General features: G+C 49.9%; 3 protein-coding genes across 4 annotated transcripts; all 3 read right to left on the bottom strand.

The window, feature by feature from the left end:
- Positions 1-5,650: 5,650 nt before the first annotated feature.
- On the bottom strand, positions 5,651-11,121 carry UNC119 (unc-119 lipid binding chaperone). Of its 2 annotated transcripts, none has more exons than XM_080922779.1 (5): positions 10,870-11,121; positions 7,393-7,506; positions 6,825-6,927; positions 6,478-6,650; positions 5,651-6,261 (listed from the first exon to the last, which is right to left on the bottom strand). In XM_080922779.1, the coding sequence occupies exons 1-5, from the start codon at positions 11,087-11,089 to the stop codon at positions 6,149-6,151; spliced, it is 723 nt and encodes a 240-aa protein (XP_080778905.1). In that variant the 5' UTR covers positions 11,090-11,121; the 3' UTR covers positions 5,651-6,148. The 2 variants fall into 2 exon arrangements, with proteins under 2 accessions (XP_080778905.1, XP_080778906.1); XM_080922780.1 differs by having other exon boundaries at positions 6,520-6,650.
- A 761-nt stretch (positions 11,122-11,882) lies between these two features.
- PIGS (phosphatidylinositol glycan anchor biosynthesis class S) lies at positions 11,883-22,333 on the bottom strand. The gene is made up of 12 exons (XM_080924263.1): positions 22,288-22,333; positions 21,924-22,063; positions 21,718-21,829; positions 19,931-20,020; positions 19,159-19,250; positions 18,178-18,385; positions 17,129-17,271; positions 16,288-16,402; positions 15,031-15,176; positions 14,466-14,566; positions 13,180-13,390; positions 11,883-12,875 (listed from the first exon to the last, which is right to left on the bottom strand). Exons 1-12 carry the CDS (start codon positions 22,319-22,321, stop codon positions 12,600-12,602), a joined length of 1,668 nt encoding a protein of 555 aa, XP_080780389.1. The 5' UTR covers positions 22,322-22,333; the 3' UTR covers positions 11,883-12,599.
- A 1,686-nt stretch (positions 22,334-24,019) lies between these two features.
- On the bottom strand, positions 24,020-27,482 carry ALDOC (aldolase, fructose-bisphosphate C). The gene is made up of 9 exons (XM_080924366.1): positions 27,376-27,482; positions 26,131-26,254; positions 25,829-26,040; positions 25,676-25,730; positions 25,426-25,586; positions 25,232-25,315; positions 24,843-25,017; positions 24,525-24,724; positions 24,020-24,395 (listed from the first exon to the last, which is right to left on the bottom strand). The coding sequence occupies exons 2-9, from the start codon at positions 26,240-26,242 to the stop codon at positions 24,303-24,305; spliced, it is 1,092 nt and encodes a 363-aa protein (XP_080780492.1). The 5' UTR covers positions 26,243-26,254; positions 27,376-27,482; the 3' UTR covers positions 24,020-24,302.
- Between the last annotated feature and the right edge of the window lie 327 nt (positions 27,483-27,809).

The following is a 27,809-nucleotide window of genomic DNA, read 5'->3' as shown; positions in this document are numbered from 1 at the left end:
TCTCAAAACAAGCACAGCCTGTATCAGTAAATATTAAAAAGCGGTTCCCTTTTATCCCCCACTAGTGCCGACTCCTGAGGGGCCATCTGGCACTGTAGGGATCTCTATCTTGGCACTCCATGGAGCCTCTAAGAACTCAGGTGCTGTTTACTCCACTGCCCCTGTTGCTTCATGGTGGATACAACGACCCTGGCAAGTAAGTTCCTTTCTTCCATCACCCAGTACAAACATGACTCTACATCTAGTAACTTATTAAACAGGTTTATACGTTAAATTCTCAACCCACAAACCCTCTACACAATAAGCTTACAACCAATGGACAAAGATATATAGACTGCCAATCTATATGAGATAAATTAGACCTATAGAAACCCTTAGAAATAATCACGACAGCCTCATCAAGCTAGAGATGTGCTGAGAGAAACAAACACATTTGCCTCCATTTCCTCCTCTGTCAATCTCCACCTTCTCTCCCTCTCTTCCGCTCCTCCCTACCCTTTCCCCACCTACCTCTCCACTGTCCAATTATGTATTGCCTAAACATAAACCTACACACCCATCTACACATAAGCAATTACACACACACACACACACACACACACACACACACACACACACACACACACACACAAGCTACATCATTTTGATCTTTGCTTGAAACTTAGCAAAGCTGACAACAAATCACAACCCTATTTTTTTGCCAAAGAAGTCAAAGAAGCCATGCCGGATGAGATATGCAGATTCACCCCAACACTCAGAAAGCTAAAGGAGGATGGTCACTTGAACTAGGACGTCAAAGCCAGCCCAGCTGCCATGATGAGATGCTGTCTCTTAAAACAGGAGAGGCCACAGTAGTGGCACACGCTGTTAATCCTGACACTCAGGAGGAAGAGGCAGGTGGATCTCTGAATTTGAGGCCAGCCTGGTCCACAGAGAGAGTAGTTCCAGGACAGCCAGGGATACACAGAGAAACCCTGTCTTGAAGAGGGAAAACATCTTGAAAAAACAAAACAAAAAAAAAAAAAAAAAAAAAAAAACCAGAGGAGAAAAAAAAAACACAAATATGGTCTTAGGATGGTGTTGGAAGACAGTGGTTGAGTTCTTGCCTCATGCTTGTGAAGACCTGGGTTTCAAGTTCCAGTTCTAGAAAAAGAAAAAAGAATAAAAAAAGAAATATATCTTCATAAACTATTATAAGCATTGCAACACACACACACACACACACACACACACACACACATTGTCCAGAGTTTTTAAGAGACTAATAACAAAGGGGTCCACAATACTTAAAAAAAAATAGAAAAAAAAGAAATGTAAAAACAGAGAAAGTCCAATTAAAATGATAAAAAAGAAAAAAAAAAAAATAGAGATGGCTCAGCCATTAGGAACATTAGTCACTCTTGCAGAGAATCTGGGCTCAGATCCCAGCATCTACATGGTGGCTCACAATTGTCTGTAATTCCAGGTCCAGGAATCTGGTGCCCTCAGTATATACTCATATAATGTAAAACAAAATAAATTAAAATATATAGTTATTTTAAATAAGCCAGGCATTGCTGTGCATGCCTTTAATCCCATTACTCAGGAGGCCGAGGCAGGAGGATCTCTGTGAGTTCAAGGCCTGTTGGGTCTACAGAACTCTAGGACAGTTAGACATGGAACCCCCATCTCTCCCTCCCTCTTTCATTCTTCCTTCCTTCCTTTCTTTCTCTTTCCTTCCTTCCTTTCTTTCTCTTTCCTTCCTTCCTTCTTTCATTCCTTCCTTCCTTCTTTCATTTCTTCCTTCCTTCCTTCCTTCCTTCCTTCCTTCCTTCCTTCCTTTATTTTCCAGTCTTGCCTCCTCCAGGCCCAAGGAAAGAGCCAACCTGGTACCCAGCTACAGGGATGATGTTCGCAGAATATAGAGCCTCCTTGTGTTTTGCATGCAGAAGTGCAGAAAACGCATTAGAAGCTCAGCCTACTTTTTACTCAACCTGGGGTGTACAGCTCAGGGTTAGGGGACAGGAAGTGTGTGTGTGAGGAGCCTAGGGGGTTGAAGGTGTCCTTTACTATCAATCATACCAGGGAGGAGGTCTTCTTTCTGACTGAAGTGTTAGTCCCACCTCGTTCTGAAGACTTGTAACCCCACAAACTGAAACAACCACAAAAACAAGCCTGCATACGTGTGCAGCCTCATTGACAAAAACCCCTCCACATCAATTGCTTTTATTGTTGTTTTGTTTTGTTTTTGAGGCAGAGTCTCTCTATGTAGCTCTAGATGACCTATTGAGTCTTGGGATTAAAGGTATATGTTATATGTCACTATGCCCAGACTAATTACAGACTCTTGCCTCATGCCTTCACCACTTTTGTGGCCACCAAGGGTTTCTGAGGTCTGGATTTCATGTGCCACACTCTCCCCTGAGGATACAGCTCAGTGGTGGAGCACTTGCCTAAGATACCCAAGACTCTGGGTTTGACTCAAAACAGGCAGCTACTCTCTCCATGGTGAGTTTCCCTCTTACCCTGTTCTCAAATCCTGACCTCCCCCAGCATCCCAGGTAGAATTATTAATGCTGTAATGAAACACCATGACCAAAGCAACTTGGGGAGGAAAGAGTTTATCTGAGTCTTATACTTCTACACTGAAGAGGAACTCAAACAGGGCAGAAACATAAAGGCAGGTGCTAATGCAGAGTCCACGGAGAGGTGCTGCTGCTCCCCATGGCTTGCTCAGCCTGCTTTCTTATAGAACCCAGGACCACCGGCCCAGAGATGGCACCACCCACAATGGTCTGGGCCCTTCCCCATCAATCACTAATTAAGAAAATACCATACAGCCGGATTTATTGAGACATTTTCTCAATTGAGATTCCCTCTTTTCAGATAACTCGAACTTATGTCAGGTTGACATAAATCTAGTCAGAACCAGGATACCCAGGGTCTCACTTTCATTTAGAGACTTCAGTTAGGGGGCAGGGACAGTGGCTTCATTTGGTATCTGTTCCTTTCCCTGTTGCTGATCTTTGCTACTTTGTGGGTTCTTCTTTCTTTCACCCTTCTCTACCTCTTTTCTTCAATGCTTTCACCCTCCCAAAACTAGATCAGAGAGAAAAAAAAGGACAGAGAGAAAGGAGATCCCTGAATACAGCCAAGGCTGGAAAGGGGCCGATGCTATTACTAGACTACTTCCTGATGATTAGCCAGTTCCTTGGGGCAAGATTGATCCTAGACTACTGTCAGGATTATCTAATTTTTTCTTGTTGTCTTTTCTTTGTGCACAACTACTTAACAAATCACAACCAACAGCAACCAACAACTCACCAACCAACCAACACTCCATCCCACCTCTTGGGGCTCTAGCATTTATCTACCCTCTGAAGTCCCCAAAATTCCAAATGTCACGCAATTGAGAAACTATCTGCAGCTGACAAAGCCACACCCTTGTTAGAGCATGAGGTGAATCATAGTCAGCTGCTGTGGACAATCTGAAGCAGCCCCCACATCCCCACACCTGGGATTAAAATGAAACCACATTCCTATCTCTCTCTCTCTCTCTCTCTCTCTCTCTCTCTCTCTCTCTCTCTCTCTCTCTGTGTGTGTGTGTGTGTGTGTGTTTTAAGAATCCAAAATTCTTACCACACTTCCCTCTCACTGACTCTCCAGTGTCAGTTGAGAACCTTATAATTGCAGTTACCACACAACTTTTGCAATTCCCAAAGGACCCATGACCTCCAGCAATCACCAACACCAGCCTTAATTCCCTTCCTATTCTCAGGACCAAACTTTCTGTCTCTTGGTCATTGCTTCCAGGACATTTGTTCTATCCCATACTGTATCCATGAGCTCTTGATATCCTGATAACCTTCACCCTTATGCAACCTGAATCCTCCAAATCAGTGATGGTACCCCCACTCCCAGGCTACAGCTAAGCATAGTCTTGTTGCCTCCCCTTCTACTGGTCCCTCATCCAATTATCCACCAGCTTTGAGAATCCACCTCTTTACAAACCTTAAGCAGGGGAGCTGAGACAGTTCAGTGGATAAAGTACCACACAAACACGAAGCCTGGAGCTCAGATTCCCAGTATCCACATAGCCTCCCAGTTTGTGGGATGTAGAGACAGGGTCTCCAAGGCAAGTTGGCTAGCTAGATTAGTCAAATAGATCAGTGAGCTCCCGGCTCATCCAGACCCTTCAGTAAGTAAAGTGGAAAGCAGCTAGGAAGGCACCAGTTATCAGCCTCTGGCTTCCACACCCATGGATATAATAACCACATACAAACATACACAGGTACACATACAGCACATATATGCACACAAAGAAGTTCTCAGGTTCTCAGGTGAAGGGTCTGGAGACAGTACAATGTTTGCCATTCAAGCAAGAGGACCTGATTTTTAAAAATATATATTTACTTATTTTGTGTGTGTGGGGGGGGTTGTTTTGTCTGCATGTGTATCCCAGAGAGCATTGAATGCTCTGGAAATGGAGTTAGGCTGTTGTAAGCTGATATGCTGGGTAATTCCAGAGCGGTGGGGCTGGGGCAGAGTCGGGTAAAGAATGTTTGAGGAAGACAAAGTGTTGACCTTTGTCCTTTACAGACATGCACCCCACCTACACTGGAGATACGTACACATACAAATAGACTTCCCGAAGTTTAGTAGAGATCCTGGCCTTCAGTCAGAGCTCCACAGCCTGGCATTCTGGGCCTCCCAGGGATGGGGTTGCTCAGCCTGGGGGGTAGACTGGCATTAGGTATGTGGGAAAGAGAATCTGCAACATCAGGCTGCTAACCCTAAACTAGTCTCCTCCTCCTTCAGTTCTTGAATTCCCTCCACTAAAAGAGGGGTCTGGGTAGGGTTAGAGGCTAACAGAAATATTATGCACAGGACTGGCCAGGCTGAGAATGTTGCAAGGCAGCTAAGAGCAGGGAGATGGCTCTAGGCCTAGCCAAAGTCCTGCTCTCCTCTGATGAGGGCTGGGAGCACACTTAGGAGTGGCCTCTAGGGGTCAGAGGAAGTGGAAAGCAAAGCCACCTCCCTGTATCTCTTCCTTCCCCATCCCGAGCTGGTCTTTGTTCCAGCCTCTGCTCTGCCAAGTATACCTTTATACCAAAGCTTCCCCTCCCAGACCCTGGGTCTCCATCATAGGAGGAATCCTGGCTTGAACTATGTCCTAAATACTCACTTAGATGTTGAGAATACGAGGCCAGGAAGACCCGCTGGCCAGATGCACTGGGAATGGGGCTTTGTATTCTCATCAGTATGGTTGAACATAAGCATTCCCCTCAAAGACTTAGGTGCCCAGCCAGTGGCAATACTGTGACCATAAGGGCCTGGATGGGTGATATGACCAAATGTTGCAAGGACTCGCTTGTTCTTGATACATTCATATACTCCTCTGTGTGTGTGTGCGCGCGTGTGTCTGTCTTCCCCTCTGCTTCTGCTCCCTGGGAGCAGTTCCGTCTCAGCACACTTTCCCTAGCATAATGTTCTGCCTCCCCAGAGGTCCACAGTGACAGGGCCATGTGTCAGCCATGGACTGAAACCTCTGAACTAAAAGCAAATCTTTTAAGTTGATTTTCTCATATACTTTTGTCATGAGTAGCTAACACAAACCCCTCCCACTCCACTCCACCCCCACCTTTCCCTACAGACACACAGGCTGGCCAAAGCCAAGAACAGAAAAGGTTTATTGAAAACTATATACATTTTTGTCCAGGTCCTACAGGCTGCAATCTGGACCCACCCCTCTTGCACCTCGGGCAGTTTCTTGGCCCCCCCAATGGAGGAGGCCAGGGCTGAGACCAGGGTACCCACTGTGGATCTTTGTCTGTGAACTGACAACTATAAATAGCATGGAGGTGGTGGCCAAGGGACAGGGAATGGATCCCTAACCTGATCTAGTCACAGTCAAGAAGGGGACACTACTCTGAAACTCAGGCTCAGTGGACCTAGTGAAGAATCCAGAAGTCTTCCTCTTGCAGGAAGCCTTCCTGAACATGAGGACAGACAGCTTTCCCCTGCTGCCCCTCCCACAAGCTTCAGAGGCTCGCCTAGGGATGCTGGTCACCTTTCCTCTCAAGACTGACTCAGGGTCCAGAGCCACTGGAGCCATCCCCACATGGAGATGATGTTGGAGAGGTCACAGCGCAGGGTCCAGTGTTGGGGGTCAGGGTGCCCCACTGTAGGAATAGTCTGCCTTGTTATGCATCACCAGCCGGTCATCCACGAAGTAGAAGCTGTCAGACTGTGTCTCATATGGATGACGAATCATCTCACTGACTGCAAGAGAGGTCCATCCAGGGCAAAGGTCAGGACCTGAGCCAGACCCTGTAGGGACTTCAGAACTGGGACAGAGGGAGGCAGGGACAGATGAACTGCTTCAGAGAGGCTGGGGAACTCTCTGAGCCTGTTTGCCTCCTAGTGACATGGGAGTAGTGCCAGGTACCACCCCCACCTCCCGACCCTGAGCCTGGGTTGGACACATCCCCCACTCACTTAGCTCCTCAGAGAGAGGAGGGAAGTCATAGATGTGCTCACAGGTGTTCTTGCTGCTGGGGATGCAGAAGCCAAAGTGGAAGTCGAAGCTTTTGAGGAGCTGGTTTCGAAAGTAGTGCCTCTCAATCATGCGGAAGTTGTTGACTGGCTTGTCTCCCACTGTGAACTCCACCCTGAGTTAAGAGAGGCGGTCGGGGCTGAGAGTAGCCTTCACACCAACCAGCCAGCCAGCCAGCCAAGGGACTCCAGGCTCCAAGGCTCCAGGAGGACCACCACTGAGAGGTTCTGGAAGGGCTGTTCCCACCCTCACACTCGCCCCCAGCCCTCATCCCAGCCCAGTGACTCACGTGGCTCCCACCTGCCTTAGGCGGAGGAAGGCAGGTGTGAACTGGTAGCGAACAAAGCGCCCTGCATTGGGGTCCAGGTCCCGCCGGTTGATGGGCAACCGTTCTGCAATGTACCCCAGCTGGGCTCAGTGGGCTTCAGGCTGGGGCCTTTGCCTACTCCACCCTCCCCCGAGGACCGCTGTTCAAACGTTTCCAAACTCTTCAGAAGATTCGGGCACACTTTTGTTGAAGAGTGGAACCCATAGGGTTCTAGGTCAAACAAGTCACCGGTTTTCAGGGGTTCCCAGAGCCACAGGATGTGCATAGGATTATGGGAGGTCTTAGGGGCTGCAGTTCCTAGGGAGGCCAGCAGAGGGCAGGCTGACCAGTACTTAAACAAGACAGTGCTCCCAAGATGTCCACCCTGAGAACAGTGGCAGAAAAAGAAGAGGCCTGTCTGCCCACAGACACCTGAGTATGATAGAGTCCAAGCCTGGACTCTGCTCTGACCTTGCTGTGGCTCAAACAACCTAGACAGCCCACTGTGCTTGGCCGCCTCTTCCTCTCAATGGTGTACAATCCCACTCACCCGAAACAGGGGGCTTCTTGATTTCAAAAAGAACAGTCCCTGAGTCCATGTCCCGGATCTTGAACCTGACGAAGTCAATCTTGTAGATATTTTCCTCAGGGGAGCACAGGTAGTCTATGGGAGACAGGCAGCTGAGCAAACAGGGAACCCCAAAACACCCGTTGTCAATTCAGTTTCGGTGGGACCCCTATGGCTTGCTGCAATAATCCCTCTGGCCATTTCCCTCCAGTAAGAGAATTATGCCGCCTGTCTTGGAGAAGTCCCCACAGTGCAAGGGACAGAATTTTGCTAATGGAGGCCTAGTCAGGGATGAACAGCCCCCTCCGAGTGGCCTCAGGATCAGGTAAGGGAAGTCACCTCCACCATACCTACCCTCCCACCCTCTTGGTAATCCTTCCTTATTCCAACCTCAGCTTTGCAAGGTTGGCATGCATCCTTTGGACAACTAGACCTTCTGCCTAGTGGAAGCTTCCAGCACGAGGGGGACTTCCTGACAAAGGGAGCATGCAGCTCTGCCTCTTGGGGGAGGAGAGTTACAGTTTTTCCTCAGAGTGTGCCCCACCCCCACCACACACACCCCTGGGGCATGACATCTAGATGCATCAGGCAGGGATGATCTTGAGGGGAACTTTCCCTTGCATGGACTGTATTGGGGCAGGTTGGTACCCCTTCCCTGTTCTCTTGCCCCTGGCCCCTCCTCCCACTGTAAGCAGCTTATGCTAGCCCAGCTCTCTTAAGCAGCTTATGGGAGCTCTGCTTACTCAAGCTAGGAAGCCCAGGCTACTGGGACAGAAGGGGCCGGCTTTGCTCAATAGATCCTCTGCTGATCTCCCAATGGGAGGAAGTCTTAGCAAACAGAGGGAATCCTTAGAGGTCATCTTTCCAGCCTTGGCCCTGGGCCGCCCTCAGGAATAAGTAGTGCTCTCTGGTCTTTAGAGGAAAGAACACAAACCATGGCAGAAAGGGTGTGGTGGGCACAGCAGGTACAGCAGGGATGAGGACAAAAGAGTCCTGGGCTCAGAAGAAAACCAGGAGAGCTAAGCACTGTATAAGGGAGTTCATGGTCTAACCCTTTACCACTGTTTTTAAGCCAGGGCTCCATGTAGCCTAGGCTAACCTCAAATTCACTATGTGGCAGATGTGGCCTTGAACTCCTGATCTTCCTGCTTCATAAACCTTACATCAAGTCCTGGGGGAGGCCCTGGCAAGAACTAGGAAGGTGAAGAAAAATGCTGTGGAGGCTTGGGTGCTGCCAGCCTGCAACGTACCACATCCTCCCCGCTGACCTACAGAGGCCGGGAAGTCACCCTCCAGGCCCCTGGGCCACCCCCTAGTCCTCTGTGGTTGAAAAAGGAAGTGAATATAAAGCCATTCTCTCTTCCTTAGGCCTGTCTCCTCCCCCAAGCGGGGTTGGGGGGGGGTGATGGGAGAGCAGCCCCTTCCAGGAAGCCCTCCTGACAGCCCCTCTGGCACCTTGGAGCTGAGGTCTGAGATAAAGATACAGAAAGATGCTGCCGGAGCAAAAGGAGAAGATGGGGCAGAACTGGAAGCAGGATCCTAGTTGCCTCACCCCCAGGAAAAGCCTCCTTTCTTACTGTAGGCCCAGCCTAGGACCCCCTCCTCTCACTGGGAACAACCTCTCACACTCCGAACTTGGTCTCTTACACTGCAAACTCAACTTGTGGGCCTCTCTGTCCTTACAAGGAGTGAGGATCGGGGCTGCCTAGGAAGGCAGCCACTTCCTCTCCTCAGCCAAGAAAACCCAGGGCTAGGACCCAAGGTCAGACCAGAGTAACGGAGCAGAGTGGCTCAGAACCCACCTGCTCTCTTCCTTGTAGCCACAAATAGCTTCCTAAGCTGGATTCAGGACCTGGTAATCCAGGAACAGCAAACCTCAGACCTATGAGATTAGGGTCACAGGATAGCAGGCAAGGTGGAGAGGCCTGGAACCCTGTTTTCAAATGCTGCACAGGGAAGGGCTCTCAGGAGGCACCTGTCTTTGTTCATCCTCTACAGGCTGTTTATTTCCTCCTGATTGGGAGACATATGCTGTGACTTCACCGGGAAGCTTCCTTCTTGTAAAATAAGCCTCCAGTTACCCAGGCCTGAGGCAAGTGAACCTACAGCGAAGCTAAGCTGTAAGAGCTGCTGTTACAAAATGCAGCCCACTGGCTTCAACATCAGCCTGGTCGAGGCCCCTCCCTCCACCGATGCCTGCTTGGCCAAGGGAGCAAGTGCTGTGGAGGCCTAGCCAAGAATGCTGCTGCCTAGCCCTGGAAGGAGGGAGGCCCCCAGGGACCCAGATGTACAAGCTCAAGCCTGTCATCCTGGTCCCCTCCACAGCTGTCTGGGAGTACTGGGCTCTGTGGCTCTTGTGGCTAGAGGGCTTACTTCCATTCCACACTAGCACCTATATCCATCCAATAGAAAGATCACAAATGGAGCCAGAGCGGGTTGCTGGTGACCCACCCAAGGTAACGACCCACTGTCTCTCCAAATACGTCCATTCCTCAAGGCTCAGCCAACCTTTTGCTAGAAGACTAGTCCTTGTTCACTGTCTGTGGTGATGTCTGCCTTTGCCCTGAATGCTCACTTATCTGCCTGCAGGAAGCCACTCTGAACAGTCCTGTGTAGCTTCCAACACTGCTGATAAAGGAGCCCTGTTGACAGCATGCATAGCATGCCAAGCATTGTCCAAAATCAGAAGACTGGCTTTATTTTCACAATAACCTTGAGAGAGGTAACATTGTTCTTGTTCCCATTTTACAGATGGAAAAAAACATGCTCCTGCAATGAGAATTGCATTCCCAAGGTCACACAGACAATTACAGGGCAAACTCTGGGATTCTGATCCAGACAGCACAGCTCAGAAACTCAGCTCTAGTAGAGACTAGGCTTCCCTTGATGAGAGAGCCCTGGAAAAAGAACAAGTCTTGGCTTGGGGAGCACGCACTTGCTTCCATGACACGGCCCACAGCCAACATACGGAAGCACACTGATCAGTAACGTTCCTGGGCAAAGTATGGCCTCAGCCTTCATCGGGGAATCAGGGTGAGGGCAATAACGGTCTGGGAGCCTGTGGGTTTTCCTTGCCTCCACCTAGCCTGAGGTGGCAACTGAAGACAGAATGCAATGAGGCACACTCCACTCTTGTGAGCAGCCTCAAAGGGTTCCGAAGACTCCACAGGGGAAAGGGTTACAGATGCAGCTGCTGCCCCACCTCCACCATGGGAAAAGGGGTGGGCCCTTGAAAAAGAAGGAGTGGGGTGAAAAGAAGCCACTACAAGGAGAGGAGGGGCGCATCAAGAGACCAAGGGAAAAGAGCATAGAGATTTCAGGCTTGGAGGCAGAGAGAGTAAGGGGTCACAGAGGAGGGGCATTGCGTGGGGGAGGAGTGGGGGCAGGACTCTGAGTCTCGTGGGCCCCCTCCCGCGCTCTCCCTCCAGCCCGCGGGGGCGCTCCCTCGCCGGTGCTCACCGCCCGTGATCCGCTGCAGCCCCAGCACGTCCTCGGGCCCGATGGGCTGCTTGCCCTGCAGCGGCCCCAGCCTGGGCCCCGGGCCTGGCTCCGGCTCCGACTCGGACCCGGACTCGGCTTCCGCCCCAGGCTCCCGCGTGGGCTCCACGCTCCGGTTCGAGGCCCCAGGAACGGGCTCCGCCCCCGGCCCGGTCCCGCCGCCGCCCTTCTTCACCTTCATAGCCTCGCGGGGCCACAGATCCTCGCCCGCTGCCACTGCCGCCGCTGCTTGCGCCGGCTGGAGCCAGGGGAAGGGGGAGCGTCCGCCGCCCCACCCCCGGCCGGGCCCCAGGTGCCGTCCCGCCTTGGTCACGCCCACAGGAGGCGGGTCACACATGCCCCGCCTACCGTCTGGCGTCTCCGGGCGGTGCAGCCAGAATCCTGGGGGTCCTTGTGAACTTTTTGACAATGTAGATCCTGAATACCTCTCTTCTTTCTCTCTGGGTTCCAGCCTCAAGGTCTTTCCCTGATAGCTTTGTCCAGACTTCAGCCCAAATCTTAACCTTCCACACCCACCCAGTTCTAAAGTACTTCCTCTCAATTTCCAGCAAACCAGCCCTGTTTTAGTTTTTTTAATGTTTAGTTTTTGTAATACATTAAGTGAAGTTATTTGTTTGCTCCCTAACCCTTCCTCCTCAAAGGTCAGCTCTATGAAAGCAGAGATACTCTCCCTCATTACACCCAGCACTAGCACACTGCTCCTTGCTGCCAGTATCCAGTATTTTCCTTTGTTGAACTGAGTTACTATCCCAGAGCTGTCCCTGGCTCAAGCTACTCCCCCAAGAACTCCCGATAAAAGGCTGCTTCTAGCACCCTGGACATTCAGGCACCACAGCCCAGGCGTCAAGCCACCCCTGGGCTGCTCAGGGCAGTGAGGCAGGAAGAACATGGGGGACTGTAAGCTAAAGCAGATCAGTCTGCTTCTTACCCAAAAACAGTTATGTTCATACATCACATCGACTCATATTCAACCAATGTTTATTAATAGCCTAATGTATGTTTTTAAAAGAGCCCAATATACAGAACACTTTTACACGCTTATCACATTTAATCCAATCCCCTTCTGAGGGAGATATCACCACTGCTTTCCCACAGATGAAAACCTCCGGCTCAGAGAGGAGCGGCTTATCAAATGCTCTCTAGTCAGTAAGTGCTGAAGCCAGAGTCTGATTCAGGCCTGTTGGGATCCAAGTCAGAAATGTTTTCTCCTGTTCCACACTATCTCTCTGAAAAAGTAGAGGGGAACCTTAGCCACAGGCAGAAGCAGGTCCTAAGCCACTGCCTCCTAGACCAGGCTGTCCCCAATGGGTAACACCAGTCAGAAAGCTGAGGAAGGAGGGAGATGGTCTCAGAAGTGGAGTGGATAGGGCTACAATTCAACGGAAGGATTCCCCTAAATTCACCTCTCAGAGCATACGTAGCCTGTGCTGACAGGCTGTCCAGAGGTAGGCAGGCAAAGGCTTTTAAGTTCGAGCCAGATATGGTGATCCAGAAGACAGCCTTCTGAGCGGCGTGGGGGACCAACCAGTGGACCAGGAAGGGAAGGGAAGATGAGCCCACTGTGGAGTGGCATCCGTGGAGAGCCAATGGGCGAGCGTGCAGGCAAGTCATCACCAGCAGACCCTCCTTGGCCTCTCTGCCCAAGGCCTCCCAGAGTAATGGACAGGGCTCCCTCTGACATGCTGCCCAGATCAGTCTGTCTTCTCAGGCTTTTTCCAAGACTTGTGAGTTTCCAGGATGATCCTGACCAGAGACAGGAGGATGGGTACAGCCATAGGCAGGAAAAGGGGGATGTAGATAGCAAACTTTTGGTCGTCGGGGAAATACAGGAGGTGGAGGAGTGAGGGGTCAAAAAAGGCGCGCTCGGAGGAGGTCACAGCTTCCTGGCTGGCAGCAAAGGCGGATGACAGGTGCCCAAGGGCTAACGCCTCTGCTGCCTTCTGGACTGCAGCCACAGCCCTATATACCTAGAAGGGTGAGGGAGGGGGGTTAGCCATATGTTCTAGGTGTGGGGCAGGAGAAGGGTCCTGGCCTCTCAGTACCCTCTGTTTCCCGGACTCCACCCAAGGTATGTGGAAGTTAAGTTAAAAAAAAATACAACACCGTGGCTATTGTTTATCTTCTGAGGGTCAGGTCAGCATGAAACTTTCATTTGTCCCCACCTACGCTCCCACTAGGGAGCTGGCATGGCTTCCAGAGGAAGCCTGAGGTATTTATTTAAGGATGACATGCTCCCAAGTACCCTGGCCCATCCCTTCCTGGCCCATTTACCTCAGAAGCCACATCATCCTTGATGACAATGTTGCTGATCTTGCCCAGAAGCTGGGCCAGGGAGGTGAGGGTAGTGGTGGCTGTGGCCAGGTTCTCCACTGAACGAGCCCACAGCAACCGGTCCAGCTCCCACGTCATGAGCCCCTCACTCTTTGGTCCTGAAAGCAGGCATTTTGGCGGCACCTGGGGCTGAGCAATCCCAAAGAGCAGCCTGTGGAAATGGCACAGGAAGAGCAAGGTTGCTGTGGACAGGTGTGCCAACACTAAGATCCAGTCACTCAGTTTTACTGAGAACCACTGGGGTGGGGGTGGGGTGAGGGAAGGGAAAGATCAGCAGCGGCAAACAACCCAGATCTTCAAACCCCGCCTTAACCATGTCTCTCCCATTTCCACGATGGAGTTCCAAGTTCTTCTCTGAAGAGGGAGCTGTGGTTGAAGTGTTTCTGGGAGCCCCAACTTAGTTTAGTCCCTCTTTGCACCCTTTCTTTGAGCAAATGGACTCCATGGGACAGGCATGATAGGTCCCCCTTTGACAAGGCGTGTGTGCTTAAAGGTACTGCCAATCATCAGAATACACTCCTATTTAGCCCGGACGCCTCCTTAGCATCTTCAACATAGAATGTCAGGTGACCACCCTCAATTCAGGGGGTTAGCACAAAATTAACAGTGATTTTCTTAAAAAAAAAAAAAAAACCAGAGCATGCTGGCTGTTCCTCCAGAGGAATTGGGTTTTTCCAGCATCCACCCGATGGCTCACAACTATCGGTAACTCTAGTTCCAGAGGATCCAAAGCCCTCCTCTGGTCTCTGGGGGTACCAGGCATACATGCAGGCAAACCATCCATACACATAAAGTAAAAAATAAAATAAAATAAATTAACAATGAAAAAACAAGGCCATGTATGATGATAGTGTATGCCTTTGATTCCAGCACTTGTGAGGCAGATCTCTTTGATTTCTAGGCCAGCCTGGTCTACATAGTAAGTTCTAGGCCAACCAGGGCTATACGGTGAGACCCTGTCTCAAAAAGAAAGGGAAAATAACAAAATAAAACCATCACTGTAAGCACCCTGGAGAGCTGGCCCTAGTTCTCTGAAGGCAAGATTTGCAGCTGCTCATCCTTCTTAGAGAGGACACTTGGAAATTTTTCTTGGTCCTGCTGGGGACCTAAGGACAGCCACAGCCCCACCAGGTGAGAGTCCATTTTGCCTTGCTGCCCATCTATACTCAAAGACAGCAGCCATGCTGCCTGTAGCCACAGCCCTAGGGGATCGTGCAGGAGTTTACCTCAGCTGAGCCAGGAACACCTCCATCACCTGCACCATGTCCACCTCAACTCTCACTGGCAGCTCCGAAGCATTATAGATTTTAGGATCAACATTGTATACCTGAGAATGGAGAAGGAGGTTACCTCAGCACCACACAGAACCATGCCCATCTCTGCTTAGGACCCAGAGGCCATGAAAGAAGAGGCAGATATGGCTTCTGGTATCAATCCCAGGGGCATATGGAACTTTTTTGTTTTGTTTTGAGTACCCATGTATTAAAGAAGCTTTAAGTACATTATTCTGCCCGCCCCTCAAACGTCCTGTGAAATTCCAAATACTCATCCCGTTTTAGAATTCCTATCCATGGCCCAGAGAGGGTCCCACCATGGAGAACTCCTCCAGGGAAGCGAAGAGCTAAGATAGACCGGTGTAAATTGGTAAGCCCAAAGGGTCACAATACTGTCACCTGCCTGGTGCATGCTCCTCCCCACAGGGGCACAGATGCACCCTGCCCCCGCCCCGACAATCTCACAGGAGTTTTCTTGAAATAATACAGACTGAGGCCTGCACAGGGTGACTATTACCATAATGCCACCCCAGCGGGGACTGTGGAAAGCATTAGTGGCCACTGGAGCTCCATCCTTGTCCTGAATGTACAGCGGGGAATGAGCGAGCTCAGGCACGTAGAGTAGAAAGTTGAGCACAGGGTACAGGGAGGCAGCGCTGGACCCTGTGGTACAAAGAAGGAGTTAGAACACCAAGTGATTCCTGCAGCATAATCCAGGCTCAGCCTCTCTCTGGCTGGTAGGACTCAGGACAGTTCTTGGCCACACTCCCGCTAGGCTCCTTCCCTCCAGATGAAAGATTATAATCCTGGGTTCCAGGTTTCCCTCATTCAGTGAGCACAGCTGTCCATTCAAGTTCTGCCCTGTGGGCTGGCAAGATGGCTCAGTGGGTAAAGGTGCTTGCCAACAAGCCTGGTGACCTGAGTCTGACCCCATGACCTACATAATGGAAAGAGAGGATGGACTCTTGCAAGTGGTACAGTGACCTCCACATGCAGAGCACAGCAGGCCCCAAAATGCACACTGAATGAATGAATGAATGAGTAAATAAATAAATCAATGTTAGAAAAAAGTTGGAGAGATGTCTCGGCAGTTAAGAGCACTGGCTACTCTTCCAGAAAATCCAGGTTTAATTCCCAACACCCATATAGTAGCTCACAACTGTCTGTGTGAGGCATTTTACATCCTCACACAGACATACATACATATAGGCAGAACATTTATGTACATAAAATAAAAATAAATACATTATTTAAAAAAAGAAAATCAAATTCTGCTTTCAAAGGCTGGAGCCATAGCTCAATGATACTGCCTGGTATTGGTATGCACAACACCCTGAGTCTGATCCCCAGTACCGGGGAAGAAAAATTAGTGTTTTTTTTTTAAAGCTGGGTGTGGTGGGCACATGACTATAAGCACTGGGAGGTAGCACCAGATCAGGAATTCAAGGCCATCCTTGCCTACACAGTAAGCTAGAAGCTAGCCTAGGCTAAATGAGATCCCATCTCAAAAATCCAAAACAAAATAAAGCTTCTACCTTTATAAGGTACATGAGATTCTGCCTCAAACAACCTAAGGGAAAGATGAAAGAGGAAGAGGTGGAGTAGCAGGGGTGGGGAGAGGGGGAGAGAGAGGGAAAGAAGGAAGGAGAAAGGGGAGGGGAAGAAACAGACAGACACTAAACCTTTCCAGTCCAATCCAAACCAGAAACCATCAAAGCACACAGTCACTTCCACCCTCACGCTGGCCTGACAGAAGGCCTGCTCAGGAACTCACCCAGCCGGGACTCCACTGGGTTGATGACATGGGGGAGGCTGTGCATAGCCAAGAAGTAGCTGGAGGAGGCTGGGTCAAAGCGGGGGTTCACTCCCAACATGGCATAGTAAAGGATCTGTGGAGCAAAGGGGGAGTAGACTATTCAGCACACGGATCTAGAGTCTACTTTCTCTAAGAGAGGAGGTACTGTGTGAAGATACACTCAGGACAAGCAAAATATACGAGACAAAGTCAAGGCTCAGATAAAATACATGTATGAAAGAAAATAACAGATTCAGGGTAAAGCTAACGCATTAAATACATACTTAGAAAACCAATTATTTTACCAGGTTTCCAGACAGCCAAAGAAGGGAACAAACAAAGATTGGGCCCACAAGACCCAATAGAGTCCACTCTTCAGAGACAACCAATTCCACTAGCAGGACCTGATCCAAAGTCACCCACATCTTTCCTACAAGGACAGGATTGATACTGAAAGTGACCAGGGTTCTTTGTGGTATTCATTCATTCATTCATTCATTCATTCATCTTCCTTAGGGGTGGCTGATGGCTTTAATATCTAGGTACAATTGCTAAGTAAGTTGTTGGAACATAGCTTTGTTAAGCCACGCTGGTGAAACTCCCTGAGCTGGACACCAAGAAAAGAAGGACACTGGAACCTGCCCTTAAGGGACCAATGGACTGACGGACATAAACAGGTGTACACAGTGCTTCCCACAAGCTACACACCCGTACCTGCTCACACATAGCTACACAAGCAAATCATCACGCTCTAAGAAAAGGAGAGCAGATGCCCACATAAACACTAAATATGCATCGGCTTTGAAATGACTGGTCTTACCTGAGAGTCCACAGAGAAATTGCCTGCGGCACTGAGGCGGTTCAGGAAAGGCTGCACATAGCGCTGGACAGCTCCCTCGATGTCCCAGTGGACATCATGGGACTTGGGGTCTGGGTTGAGTAAACTGAAAGTGATTTCATAGCCTATAGAAAGAAGAGTCATGGCATTCAGAAGTACCTCAAAGAGAGAGGCAGCCTGTACCCCATGTCATCTGGGAGGGATAGGGATGCCATTGATGAACTAAAGAGAGGACAGAAGAGAGATAAGGAACTCTACTGAGAGGCTCAAGAGATGGCTCAGTGGTTAAGCACACTGACTGCTCTTCCAGAGGTCCTGAGTTCAAATCCCAGCAACCACATGGTGGTTCACAACCATCTGTAATAAGATCAGATACTCTCTTCTAGTGTGTCTCAAAACAGCTACAGTGTACTTAGATATAATAAATAAATACATCTTAAAAGAAAAGGAAAAAAAAAAAGAAACACTACTGAGTGCGTTAAGGAGAAAAATGGAGCCAAGCAGTGATGCACACACCTCTGATCCCAGCACTCAGGAGGCAGAGGCAGGTGCATCTCTGAGCTTGAGGCCAGCCTGGTCTACAAAGTGAGTTCTGGGACAACCAGGGATACACAGAGAAATCCTGTCTCAAAAAAAAAAAAAAAAGAAAAGAGAAGAAAGAAAGAAAGAAAGGAAGGAAGGAAGGAAGGAAGGAAGGAAGGTAGAAGGAAGGAAAGAAAGATGAGAGAAGAGCTTTAAAGTATTTGTTGCTCTTGCAAAAGACCCAGGTTCAATTCCCAGCACCCATATGGTAGCATCACAACCATTTTAACTCCAGTTACAGGGGATCTGACACCCTCTTCTGACCTCCAAGCATGCACACTGTACACATACACACATGCAGACAATACACTCAAACTCATAAAATAAATAAATCTAAAAAAAAAAAATAATTGAAAATGGAAACAAAAGGAAAAATAAGCAGTTTTCATGGACTTCCCTGATATTTCACCTGATTCTTTTTCTTCTCTCTTTCAAAAACAAAGCCCTACCTAAGCTGGACTTGAGCGGCCGCCTCTTATCAGAGCTCCACTTGTCCTCAGGGAGGTGGTCAGCCAGAGCAGCAGCAAGCACATCCTCTGTCAAAGACATGGCCTGGGCTACTTGGATTATGCGACGGCCAATGATGTTGAAGGCTTCCCGGTGGATCATCCCCCGTACAACTGCTGTCCTCTCAGGCCCAATGTAACTCATCATGTCCTGCGCAGTTACAGAGGGATGGAACGCCATGGCTCAGTGGAGAAAGCACAAAGGTATTTGTTTCCCATTCTCTCTATCTCTCTCTTCTGAGATAGCCTCTTGATATAACCCAGGCTAACATTTGAGATTCTCCTGCCTCAGCTTTCCAGCTGATGGCATTATAAGCATGCACCATTATGTAAGCCCAGCTCTGGCTCCTATCTTAAGGAAGCTGTTCTATTGCCGTCAACTAAAAGGCTGCACCCCTCTCTAGACTTGTAGTGAGCTGTTTTTTGTTTTTCATCCCCTCCCCTCCAAAGACAGAGTTTTTCTCTGTAGTCCTGGCTGTCCTGGAACTCATTCTGTAGACCAGGACTGGCCTTGAACTCAAAAAGATCCACCTGCCTCTGCCTCCTTGAGGATTTAAATTCATGGTGTGCACCTCCACTACCCAGTCACACTTTCTCTGTCTCTCTCTCTCTCTCCCTCTCTCTCTCTCTCCCTCTCTCTCTCTCTCTCTCTCTCTCTCTCCCTTTTTTTTTTTTTTTTTTTTGTTAGATTTGCTGTGTTTTGAAGTATATAGTTTGCCCTGATTACATGAGACTCTTGTCTCTAAAACGGTGACTAGCACTTTGACCACACATTGGTCTTGGGTTAGAAACACCCAAACGATTGTGAGTAAATAACCCCACTGGTAGCAGGTGGGAGTTACAGGCAGCGCTCCTTAAGAAGGTGGTTTGGGAGAGGAGAAGCTGACAGGAAAGGCAAGTCACCAGTGGCTCTGTTCACCCTACCTGGGGAAGAAGGGAGGACTGTTCCGAGATCACATACACAGTTAGGGAGCCTTCTGCTTGCTTCTCCGGCTCAGCTAACATGGCTTCGGCCTCTGGGGATAACAGTAGTGATACACCAGAAGAAACATTATTCCAGCTTTCCCAGGTCCCCAGGGTGCTCAAGCCAGCCCTCCCTCACACTCAGCAAATGCAGTAGCAGGCTTGAGCAAGCCGGTCCACCTCTCTGACCACAGGATGACTTGGCTGAACCCCAAGGCATCTCAAGTTCAGCTTTCTAAGAGAAGCTTCAGTGGTTAAGACACAGCAAGGGAATCACACTTAGATGTCCCAGTTAGGGTTACACTACTGCTGTGATGAGACACCATGACCAAAGCAATCTGAGGAGAAAAGGGCTTATTTCAGTTTATACTTCCAAGTCCATCCCTGAGGGAAGTCAGAGCAGAAACTCAAACAGGGCAGGAACCTGGAGACAGGAGCTGGTGCAGAGGCCGTGGAGGAGTGCTGCTTACTGGCTTGCTCCTCATGGCTTGCTCAGACTGCGTTCTTATAGAACCCAGGACCACGAACCCAGGGATGGCAGCACCCACAATGGGCTGGGCCCTTCCCCATCAATCACTAATAAGAAAAATCCTTACAGTTGAATCTTATGGAGGCATTTTCTCAATTGAATTTCCTTCCTTTCAGATAACTCCAGCTTGTGCCAAGTTGTCAAAAAACTAGCCAGCACAGGAGACCGGAAGAAAAACAGGGCATCTCATCAAAACTGTCATACCATGCACACTGCCCAGTGACAGTGCCTCCTCCTCGTGTTCCAAAGCTCTCCGGTAGGCCTTCTGGAATCGGCACTTGATTTTCATTTTGTCTGGAAGCGAGAACACATGAAGGGACCTGATGAACCCACCCAGCTGAGCAGCTGCAGCACCGAGCACAGCAGGGTAGCTCGCCAGAGAAAGAGCATGCACCAGGAAGGGACAGCAGCCACTGCAATCATTTCCGCAAAGATAACAGAGCTCCTGCCCCAGCTCCTGCCTCTGCCTGTGAGCTCACTGGCCCCCTAGCCAGAAATTCCCAAGCTAGGGACTTTATTTCAATGTACATTATATTGCTTGGGTCGAGGAGAAAAAAACTATACGGTCATTCCAACTGCTGTCCCCAAGCAACCAGTCAATGAACACTGAGAAAAGCAGAGACCAGGGACAACTCAGTAAGTTAGTAATGAAACAAGGTTGCCTGCTATCTACTCTATCAGTAAGGGTCCTTTAAAGATTTATTTATTTATTTATTTATTATATATAAGTACACTGTAGCTGTCTTCAGACACACCAGAAGAGGGCATCAGATCTCATTACAGATGGTTGTGAGCCCCCACGTGGTTGCTGGGATTTGAACTCAGGACCTCTGGAAGAGCAGTCAGTGCTCTTAACCACTGAGCCGTCTCCCCAGACCCTCGGTAAGGGTCCTTAATGTTGTCCTCTGTGAAGGTCCTGACCAATGTAGCAAGCAAGGAAAACGAAGCCTAAAAAATTCAGAAGTGGGCTGCAGAGATGATTCGGTGGATTAAGAATGTGCTGAACAAACATAAAGATCTGAGCTCATGTCCCCGTTTCCACATAAAAGCCAGATGTGGGGCACAGTGCCTCAGAGGCAGGGGACTCCCTAGGCAGCCAATCTGGCTGATCAGGGGCTACACAGAGAGATACTACCTCAAGAAACAAGCAAACAAAAATACAGCAAATAAAAGAAAATTATAAAAGACGTGTAAAAGCATTGGATATGGATATGTGGACAGGACTGCTGCATAAGGTCCGGAGATTTAGGGATTCTAAGATCATTCAGGGTTAGTGAGCAACCCTGCATTAAAAAGGTGGAGGGCTGTAGAGACAACTCAGCAGTTAAGAACACTGACTGCTCTTCCAGAGGTGCTGAGTTCAATTCCCAGCAACCACATGGTGACTCACACCATCTGTAATGGAATCTGGTGTGTCTGAAGACAGCAACAGAGCACTCACATACATAAAATAAATCTTTTTTTTTTTTTTTTAAGTAAGGTGGAAAGCAACAGAGGAAGACAACCAATACTGCCTTGGGTTTCCATATTCGCATGCACACAAGTGTGCATACATGTTCACTTGCTCTTCCTCTCTTTCCTCTCTCTCCTCTCTTTCACACAAGCTAAAGAAATCTATCTTTGAAGTACTATAATTATTTATCACACACACACAAAACAAAAACCAGGGGAACACTGTTCACTCCAAAGCCCTTTTCTCTTGGTATTTGGTGGCGGCGGGGATGGGGGTGTGGTGTGTGTGCAAGGAGATAGCTCAGTGAGTAAAGGCACTGTGGGAGGAAAAATGACCCGCGAGTGGTCTGACCTCCACATGATGCTCCACAGCACACTCACATCTACACATACATACATGTGCGCGCACACACTAAATAGATGTAATAAAACATTTTAAAGTAAGTTATGAGATGCCCACCCTCTTCCTAATCCAGCTCTGCGTTTTGGGTCCGGCTCAGATGGAAAAAGCAGCCCTGACACCTCCCAAGGGAACTCACATTTCAGAGGGATCTCTCGCTCATGCACAACGACGAAAGGTAGCTTCTCCTGATCGTCCAGGGGCACAGAGTCCCGAGTAAACACAACTGTGACTGGCACCATGAGCCGAAGCTGCGCGAAGGATGAGGGGCATCGGGGCCTTTAGCAATGTCTGCATCCTACAGGTGGGATGTCCCCCAACCCCGTCCTTCCCACCCAGTCTCACCTGCAGAGCATTCAGCCCACTGATCTCTGAGTAAGGCAACTGGGCACGGTAGGTCTCCGTCGTCTTCCACCAGAGCGGCAGTCCCAGAAGGATGGCCACCGCGGCGAAGAAAAGGGCCGCACGCTTGCCCCGGACCACCTCTGAGAGCACAGAGGGCCGACTAAGGTGCGGGAACCTGGGTGCGATGCCCGCCACACCGAGATCGCGAAGGAGTGCGGGCGGCCGGGAACCCCGAGCAAGCCGCTCCCGCGTGGCGGGCCCCCAATCCCAGGCTGGAGGGAGCTGTCAGGCTTCTCGCGCTCCACCCACACATTCCGCCCCCCAAGACCTCCCGGCTGCGCCCTCCACCTGAAACCCACCGCACCTAGGTCCGTAGCGGCAGCTCCAGCGGCCGCCATGCTCCCTTCCGGCTGCCCAGGTCACCGGGCTTCATGAGCTTTCTCCAATCGGAAACTCCAGAATGAGGGGGCGGGACTACGGAGCGCGACCGCTGCCAATCGCGAGCGACACTGCTGACGCACGCGAGTGAGCAGGCGGAGCCTACGAGCGGGTATCCATTCGGCTGTACTCTCAAGCTAGAACCTGGCTTTCCTGAAGCGAACTCGACTCTGTTTGGCTCTACAACGCCAATTTAGTGAGAAGGGGAGACTCGCTGTGTAACCCAGGCTTGCCCTCGGACTCTGGGAGAGCCCCTGCCCCAGCTTCTCCAGTGTAGGGGATTACATGCATACACCATCGTGCTCAGCGGAAGGGAAATATTCACTTAAATGAAACCAAGCTTATCAAGAACCTGTCTTTCAGGCTGGAGAGATGGCTCAGAGGTTAAGACTGATCTTCCAGAGGTCCTGAATTCAAATCCCGGCAAACACATGGTGGCTCACAACCATCTGTAATGATCTGATGCCTTCTTCTGGTGTGTCTGAAGACAGCTACAGTGTACTCATATACACAAAATAAATAAATCTTCAAAACAAAACAAAAAAAAAAACTGACTTCCAAAAAGCCTTCTAATGTCATCTCTAACATAAGTCTCCTCAGAACACCAGCACACCAGCTCTTCAAAGCTTAAAGACAGGACTGACAAAACGGTAACTTTTTAGCATGATTGGCTACTATGTGATTAATTCTATTTTAGTTAGTGTTGAGACAGTTCTCCCTATATGATACAGAGGTTTAAAGTGATCTTGTTCCTAATGCCAATACCTTGGCATCCCAAGTAGCCAAGACTATAGGCACAGGTCACCATGTCCAGCTTCTAGGATTTAAAAATTGGTTCCAATTTGAGTGAAATTCCTGAGCACAGACTCTGTATAGTAATGCCTCTAGTTCAAATCCTAACTGAACAGCCATTCAGCCTCTCTTTGAACCTCCTATGTAAAGGACAACAGTACCTTCTTTACAGAGCTGTGTTAAATGCACATAATAGTGGTTAGAAGAACGGTGCCTGACAGAAGCACACAGAAACTGCTGAGGTCAGGCCACACAGAGCAGGGCATCAGTGATTTTCCCAGTTCACACCAGTCTAGTGTCACCCTGCCTCACACTCTAGCCCAGTGGTGATCATTCAGCACAAAGCCCTATCAGTTCTTTGTCCAGAGGATAGGATGAATCCCTTCTCTACAAGGCCTAAGTGCACATTCTTCTGAGATTGTCCTCTTGACTCCCTTTGAGCCTTGCACAAAATCTGTTCCGGGAGTTTCTCATTGAGCTGGAGCTGCAGTCCAGTATCCTTTGATGTGTCAGTAGACCTGTACCTCCCCTTCCACCCTCCTATAACTCCAACTTTGGAGATCAGCAGGTAGGAGCCCGAGCTGGGGATGGTGAACCAGGTGAACCCTTCCTCCACAAACTTGAAGCCCAGAAAAACTCAGATCTCACCTCACTGCAACCACCGTCTAAGAGCTCTGAGATAGAACCAGCAAGAGATCACACACACGGAAGTAGACTTTGGTGTGTGCAACAGACAGACAGGTAGACAGACAGAATGGCGCGCTGTGTTTTGCTCCCATTTATTTGCTATGTCCTCAGAACATGAGTCAGGGCCAGGGTTCACATCCCCGACCCCAAGAGAGAAGGTCAGCAAGCAGAGCCCAGGGACAAACTACACCATCAAGGGAAACTGTAAGGGCTGGTGGAAACAGGGGAAAGGTTCTGTTCTGACTTCTAGAAAGTTCCCCCATCTTCAGACATAGGCGGGCCTCTCTACCCTCCAATCCTGTGGTCTCTGGTACAGCGATGTGAGGCATTGTGGGATGTGAGATGGCTTGGTGCTAGATGAAGCTATCTCTGTTCTGCATGGCTATTTGGCCCTGGCTGTGACTATAAGTTAAACGGGGTGTGCATTGCTAGGCCAAGGGCTGTGGGTCGAGTAAACATGCCTCAGTAGGCATGGTTGGCCACGTAGAGGGACTGTGCTGCCGCTCCACCATCTCCACTGCCTTCATATTTGCCCTGGGCTGCAAGCCCATTCATCTGCAAAATGGAATGGGATTAGATGAGCAGACTGAACCAGACCACAGATGTGGAATGCTGCCCAGTTTGGGAACTCTGGTTGGTTCACACAATCCCCCCCCCCCCCCATCATCACCTCTAGCTCCCTACCTCTGCCCGCTTGATAAACTCCTCAGTAGCAGCCCCAGCGTTATCCCTTTGTCCTCTCCAGGCATTGAGTGCAGATGCCTGAAGGGCACGTCCATAGGAGAAAGTGAGGGCCCAGGGCCGGGGAAGTGGGCAGCGGTTGATGGCATTGAGGTTGAGTGATGCCTCCTCTTCACTCTGACCCCCAGACAGGAAGGTCACCCCTGGAGTAGAAAGAAGGAGAAGACTGACTGATCATTCTCTGTTTTGTCCAGGGTAAAGAATCCCAGTGTCACAGGAGCACCTGAAGTCAGACCTGAAGGGAAAGGAGCAATTTGGTACCTGGGACAGCTGGGGGCACAGTACGACGAAGGGCAGTGACAGTTGCCATGGCAATCTCTTCTGGGCTATATTTGATGGGACAGGCATGGCCAGGGGTCACCATGTTGGGCTTGAGCAGAGTCCCTTCCAGGTATACATGATGATCACTCAGGGCCTTGTACACAGCAGCTAGGACCTGGGGAGCAGGGGAGGTTTATGTAGGGCTGGGACTACTGCCTAGGGCATCGTGCTTTCCACCCATGGGTAAGTGGGTACAGGAAACCAAGGGCTTCACATGGGCTTACGCTCTGAAGCCTGTTTTGGAATCAGCAAAGATCCTTGAGAATGTGCCAGGATCTTAGCAAGGATGAGGCTGTCCTGGTCATGTTTGAGCTCAGCTGTGGTCTTACCTTCTCTGTAACATACTGGCAACGTTTGAGGTCATGGTCTCCATCAGGCAGGATCTCAGGCTCCACAATAGGCACGATACCATTCTGAAAGCAAGAGCAAGGTTAACTGGGAGAAGTAGAAGAAAGGATGGGAGAACGCTCTGAAAGCACATCTCCACCAGGTCCAGGGCACTCATCCAAACCCCAGCACACACCTGCTGGCAGATGCTGGCATAGCGGGCCAGCACATTGGCATTCTCCAGTATGGCCAGTGCCGAGGGTGTGCGATCACTGATCTTCAGTACACAGCGCCATTTGGCAAAATCAGCACCATCCTTCTTATACTGAGCACAGCGTTCCAAGAGTCCATCCAGCCCTGAAAACACAGTGCCGGCCTCACCACCCTGCCCCTGTCTTGCCAGCATCAATATGTCCGCCCCACCCCTGTACCCACCCACCATGTACCTTGAGTGGTGGTTTCCCCATCAGTCCCAGCTAGAGGCACTACACCCTTGTCAACCTGCAAGAGAAACATACATAGGGGGGCTGGCCTGTCACCCCTCTTAATATACACCAATTTCCACACCTAACCCCCAGGCATGGCCAGGGACTGTGTACCTTGATGCCTACGAGAATGCCCTTATCCTGGATGGTGCGGACAAAGGGGACACCATTGTCATCTTTCTGGTAGAGTGTCTCATGGAAGAAGATGACCCCCCCAATGCACTTTTTCACACGGTCATCCGCACTGAATAGGACCTGGCGGTACAGCCGGCGGTTCTCCTCAGTGTTCTCTACCCCGATTTGGCTCAGCCTTTTGGCCATGCTGCCTAGAAGCAAGCAAAAGGGAAACAGACTTGTTCTTTGGCTAGGACTCCCTGGCAACCTCTCCTCAACCCTGGCCACAGGCTCCCACTTACCTACGGACTCATCTGCAGCCAGAATGCCCTTGCCTGGGGCCACAATCTGTAGAGCAATATCCGACAACTCCTTCTTCTGCTCAGCAGAAAGGGCTGGGTATGAGTGGGGCATGGTGACAATTGTCTGGAATGGAGACAAGACATAAGCTCTAGACCCCAGCTACCTTCTGCTTCCTCTCCTAACCAAACAGGCTTCCCAGCACAGGGCTAGGAGCAGAATAGCGGCCTTTGGTCTGGGGCCTGGGCATCAAAGTGGTATCAATCTCTTTGACAGCTAACAGAGTCAGGCCCTAGTTCCCACATCTCCTTTTGTTCCTGGTGGGCACCCTTCCCAACTCCAGGAGAGATGCGGCGTGGGGGATGGGAAATGGCAGCCCTGAAGCCACAGGTCTTCCTGGAAACGGAAATGGTTGCCAGGTGGAGAATGCCAGCTCCTCTTTCACTGAATCTGGCCCCTTCCTGAGGTAAATACAAAACCTGTTCTGTTTCCTGCTTCCCCTTTCTTTTCTTCAAAAGGGTCCCTATGGGGGAAAATCACTTTTTCTGGAGATTTGTGAATGAGACATTTAACCTACAGCATACTTCCCCAAGTCTAGTGGAAGGCAGGGGGGAAGTCAGAGAGTAGCAGTGGTACAGGTAACAGCCCCAGCCACAAGGAAAACCTGTCTATGCTACGCCTACTCACTACCTATGTTGGAGATTGATCCCAGGGGCTGCAAGTATGGTAGGAAAGAGGCTAGCAGTATTAACATACATGAGAGGACAGGAAAGGGATTGCATTCTCTCATATGCAAGAGGCACAGGAAATAGGGAGGCTTGGTTCCCCACAACTCAGACTCCTAGTAGGAATCCAGAGGGGAGGAATTAAGGTTGAATGGATGGATTATGGGAAAGAGGGAAAGATGCAGGAAAAGCAAGAAGGAGACCTGGGAGAGGTGAGATGCGTAATGGTGATACAGGCTAACCAGTCCTGATACTCCTCCTGGGGACAAGCCTAGAAGGACCAGAAATGGACGGTGATTAAAATGCTCTGGATGGGATACATCGACCCCATGAAGAAGTCCTGGAGGTAGAAGACTTGGAAATGGGAAGGAGAACAAGAGGAAGGAGAGAAGCAGGGTTTTTCTGAGCCTTGGAGTCTCAAGCCCACAGAAAGCAGAGGAATTAGGGTCCCAGGGAGCAGGGCAAGGACAGCAGGGACAGACAAACGGGGACGGAGCATCTCCACCTCACCGAGGACCTTACCTATACGCAGCCAGTCAGCGGCCGGAGCCACAGGCACAGCTCACTTTGGTCTAATTAGCAACCGACAGTAGCTCAGTCCAAACTGGAGTAAATAAGGCAGCAGCAGATGCCGCAGAGCTACGTGACTCCCTGGGGGCGTGACAGACACCTCCCGTCCTGGTCCCGCCCTCTCCCCAGGACTGGTCTAGGGTAAGACCACGCCTTCAGAGGTGGAGTAGTGAGATGGAGTGACTTCTCTGCCTGGGTCCCCAAGGTTGTTAGGAACGATGCCCCTCCCACATCATGGAACCTTGCCACCAGGGCCCTAGAGGAAATTGATGGACTTGTGTTTGTCACTACCATAATCAGCCTTTTGCTGTGAAAGGCACTACGCGGAATGTTGGGTATTAAGCCTGGTTTAGAGGAGAGACATTTAAACATCAGCAGGTGAGAGG

Source organism: Micromys minutus (genome assembly GCF_963924665.1).
Source record: "Micromys minutus genome assembly, chromosome: 10".
NCBI classification, from domain to species: domain Eukaryota; kingdom Metazoa; phylum Chordata; class Mammalia; order Rodentia; family Muridae; genus Micromys; species Micromys minutus.
This window is presented reverse-complemented; position numbering and strand designations above follow the sequence as displayed.

Bases quoted from the DNA above. Each gene is read 5' to 3' on its own strand.
- UNC119 (XM_080922779.1), bottom strand. From the start codon at position 11,089: ATGAAGGTGAAGAAGGGCGGCGGCGGGACCGGGCCGGGGGCGGAGCCC. The intron at 7,507-10,869 runs GTGAGCACCGGC...TGTCTCCCATAG, and splicing joins GCTGCAGCGGATCACGGGCG to ACTACCTGTGCTCCCCTGAG. The intron at 6,651-6,824 runs GTGAGTCACTGG...CTCTTAACTCAG, and splicing joins CTAAGGCAGGTGGGAGCCAC to GGTGGAGTTCACAGTGGGAG.
- PIGS (XM_080924263.1), bottom strand. From the start codon at position 22,321: ATGGCGGCCGCTGGAGCTGCCGCTACGGACCTAG. The intron at 22,064-22,287 runs GTGCGGTGGGTT...CTGTGCTCTCAG, and splicing joins AGCTGCCGCTACGGACCTAG to AGGTGGTCCGGGGCAAGCGT. The intron at 13,391-14,465 runs GTAAACTCCTGC...CCATTTCCACAG, and splicing joins GTGTTCCTGGCTCAGCTGAG to GCTGCTCTTTGGGATTGCTC.
- ALDOC (XM_080924366.1), bottom strand. From the start codon at position 26,242: ATGCCCCACTCATACCCAGCCCTTTCTGCTGAGCAGAAGAAGGAGTTG. The intron at 25,316-25,425 runs GTGTGTGCTGGG...TCTTGCTTTCAG, and splicing joins ATGCCAGCATCTGCCAGCAG to AATGGTATCGTGCCTATTGT. The intron at 24,396-24,524 runs GTAGGGAGCTAG...TCCATTTTGCAG, and splicing joins AGTTTATCAAGCGGGCAGAG to ATGAATGGGCTTGCAGCCCA.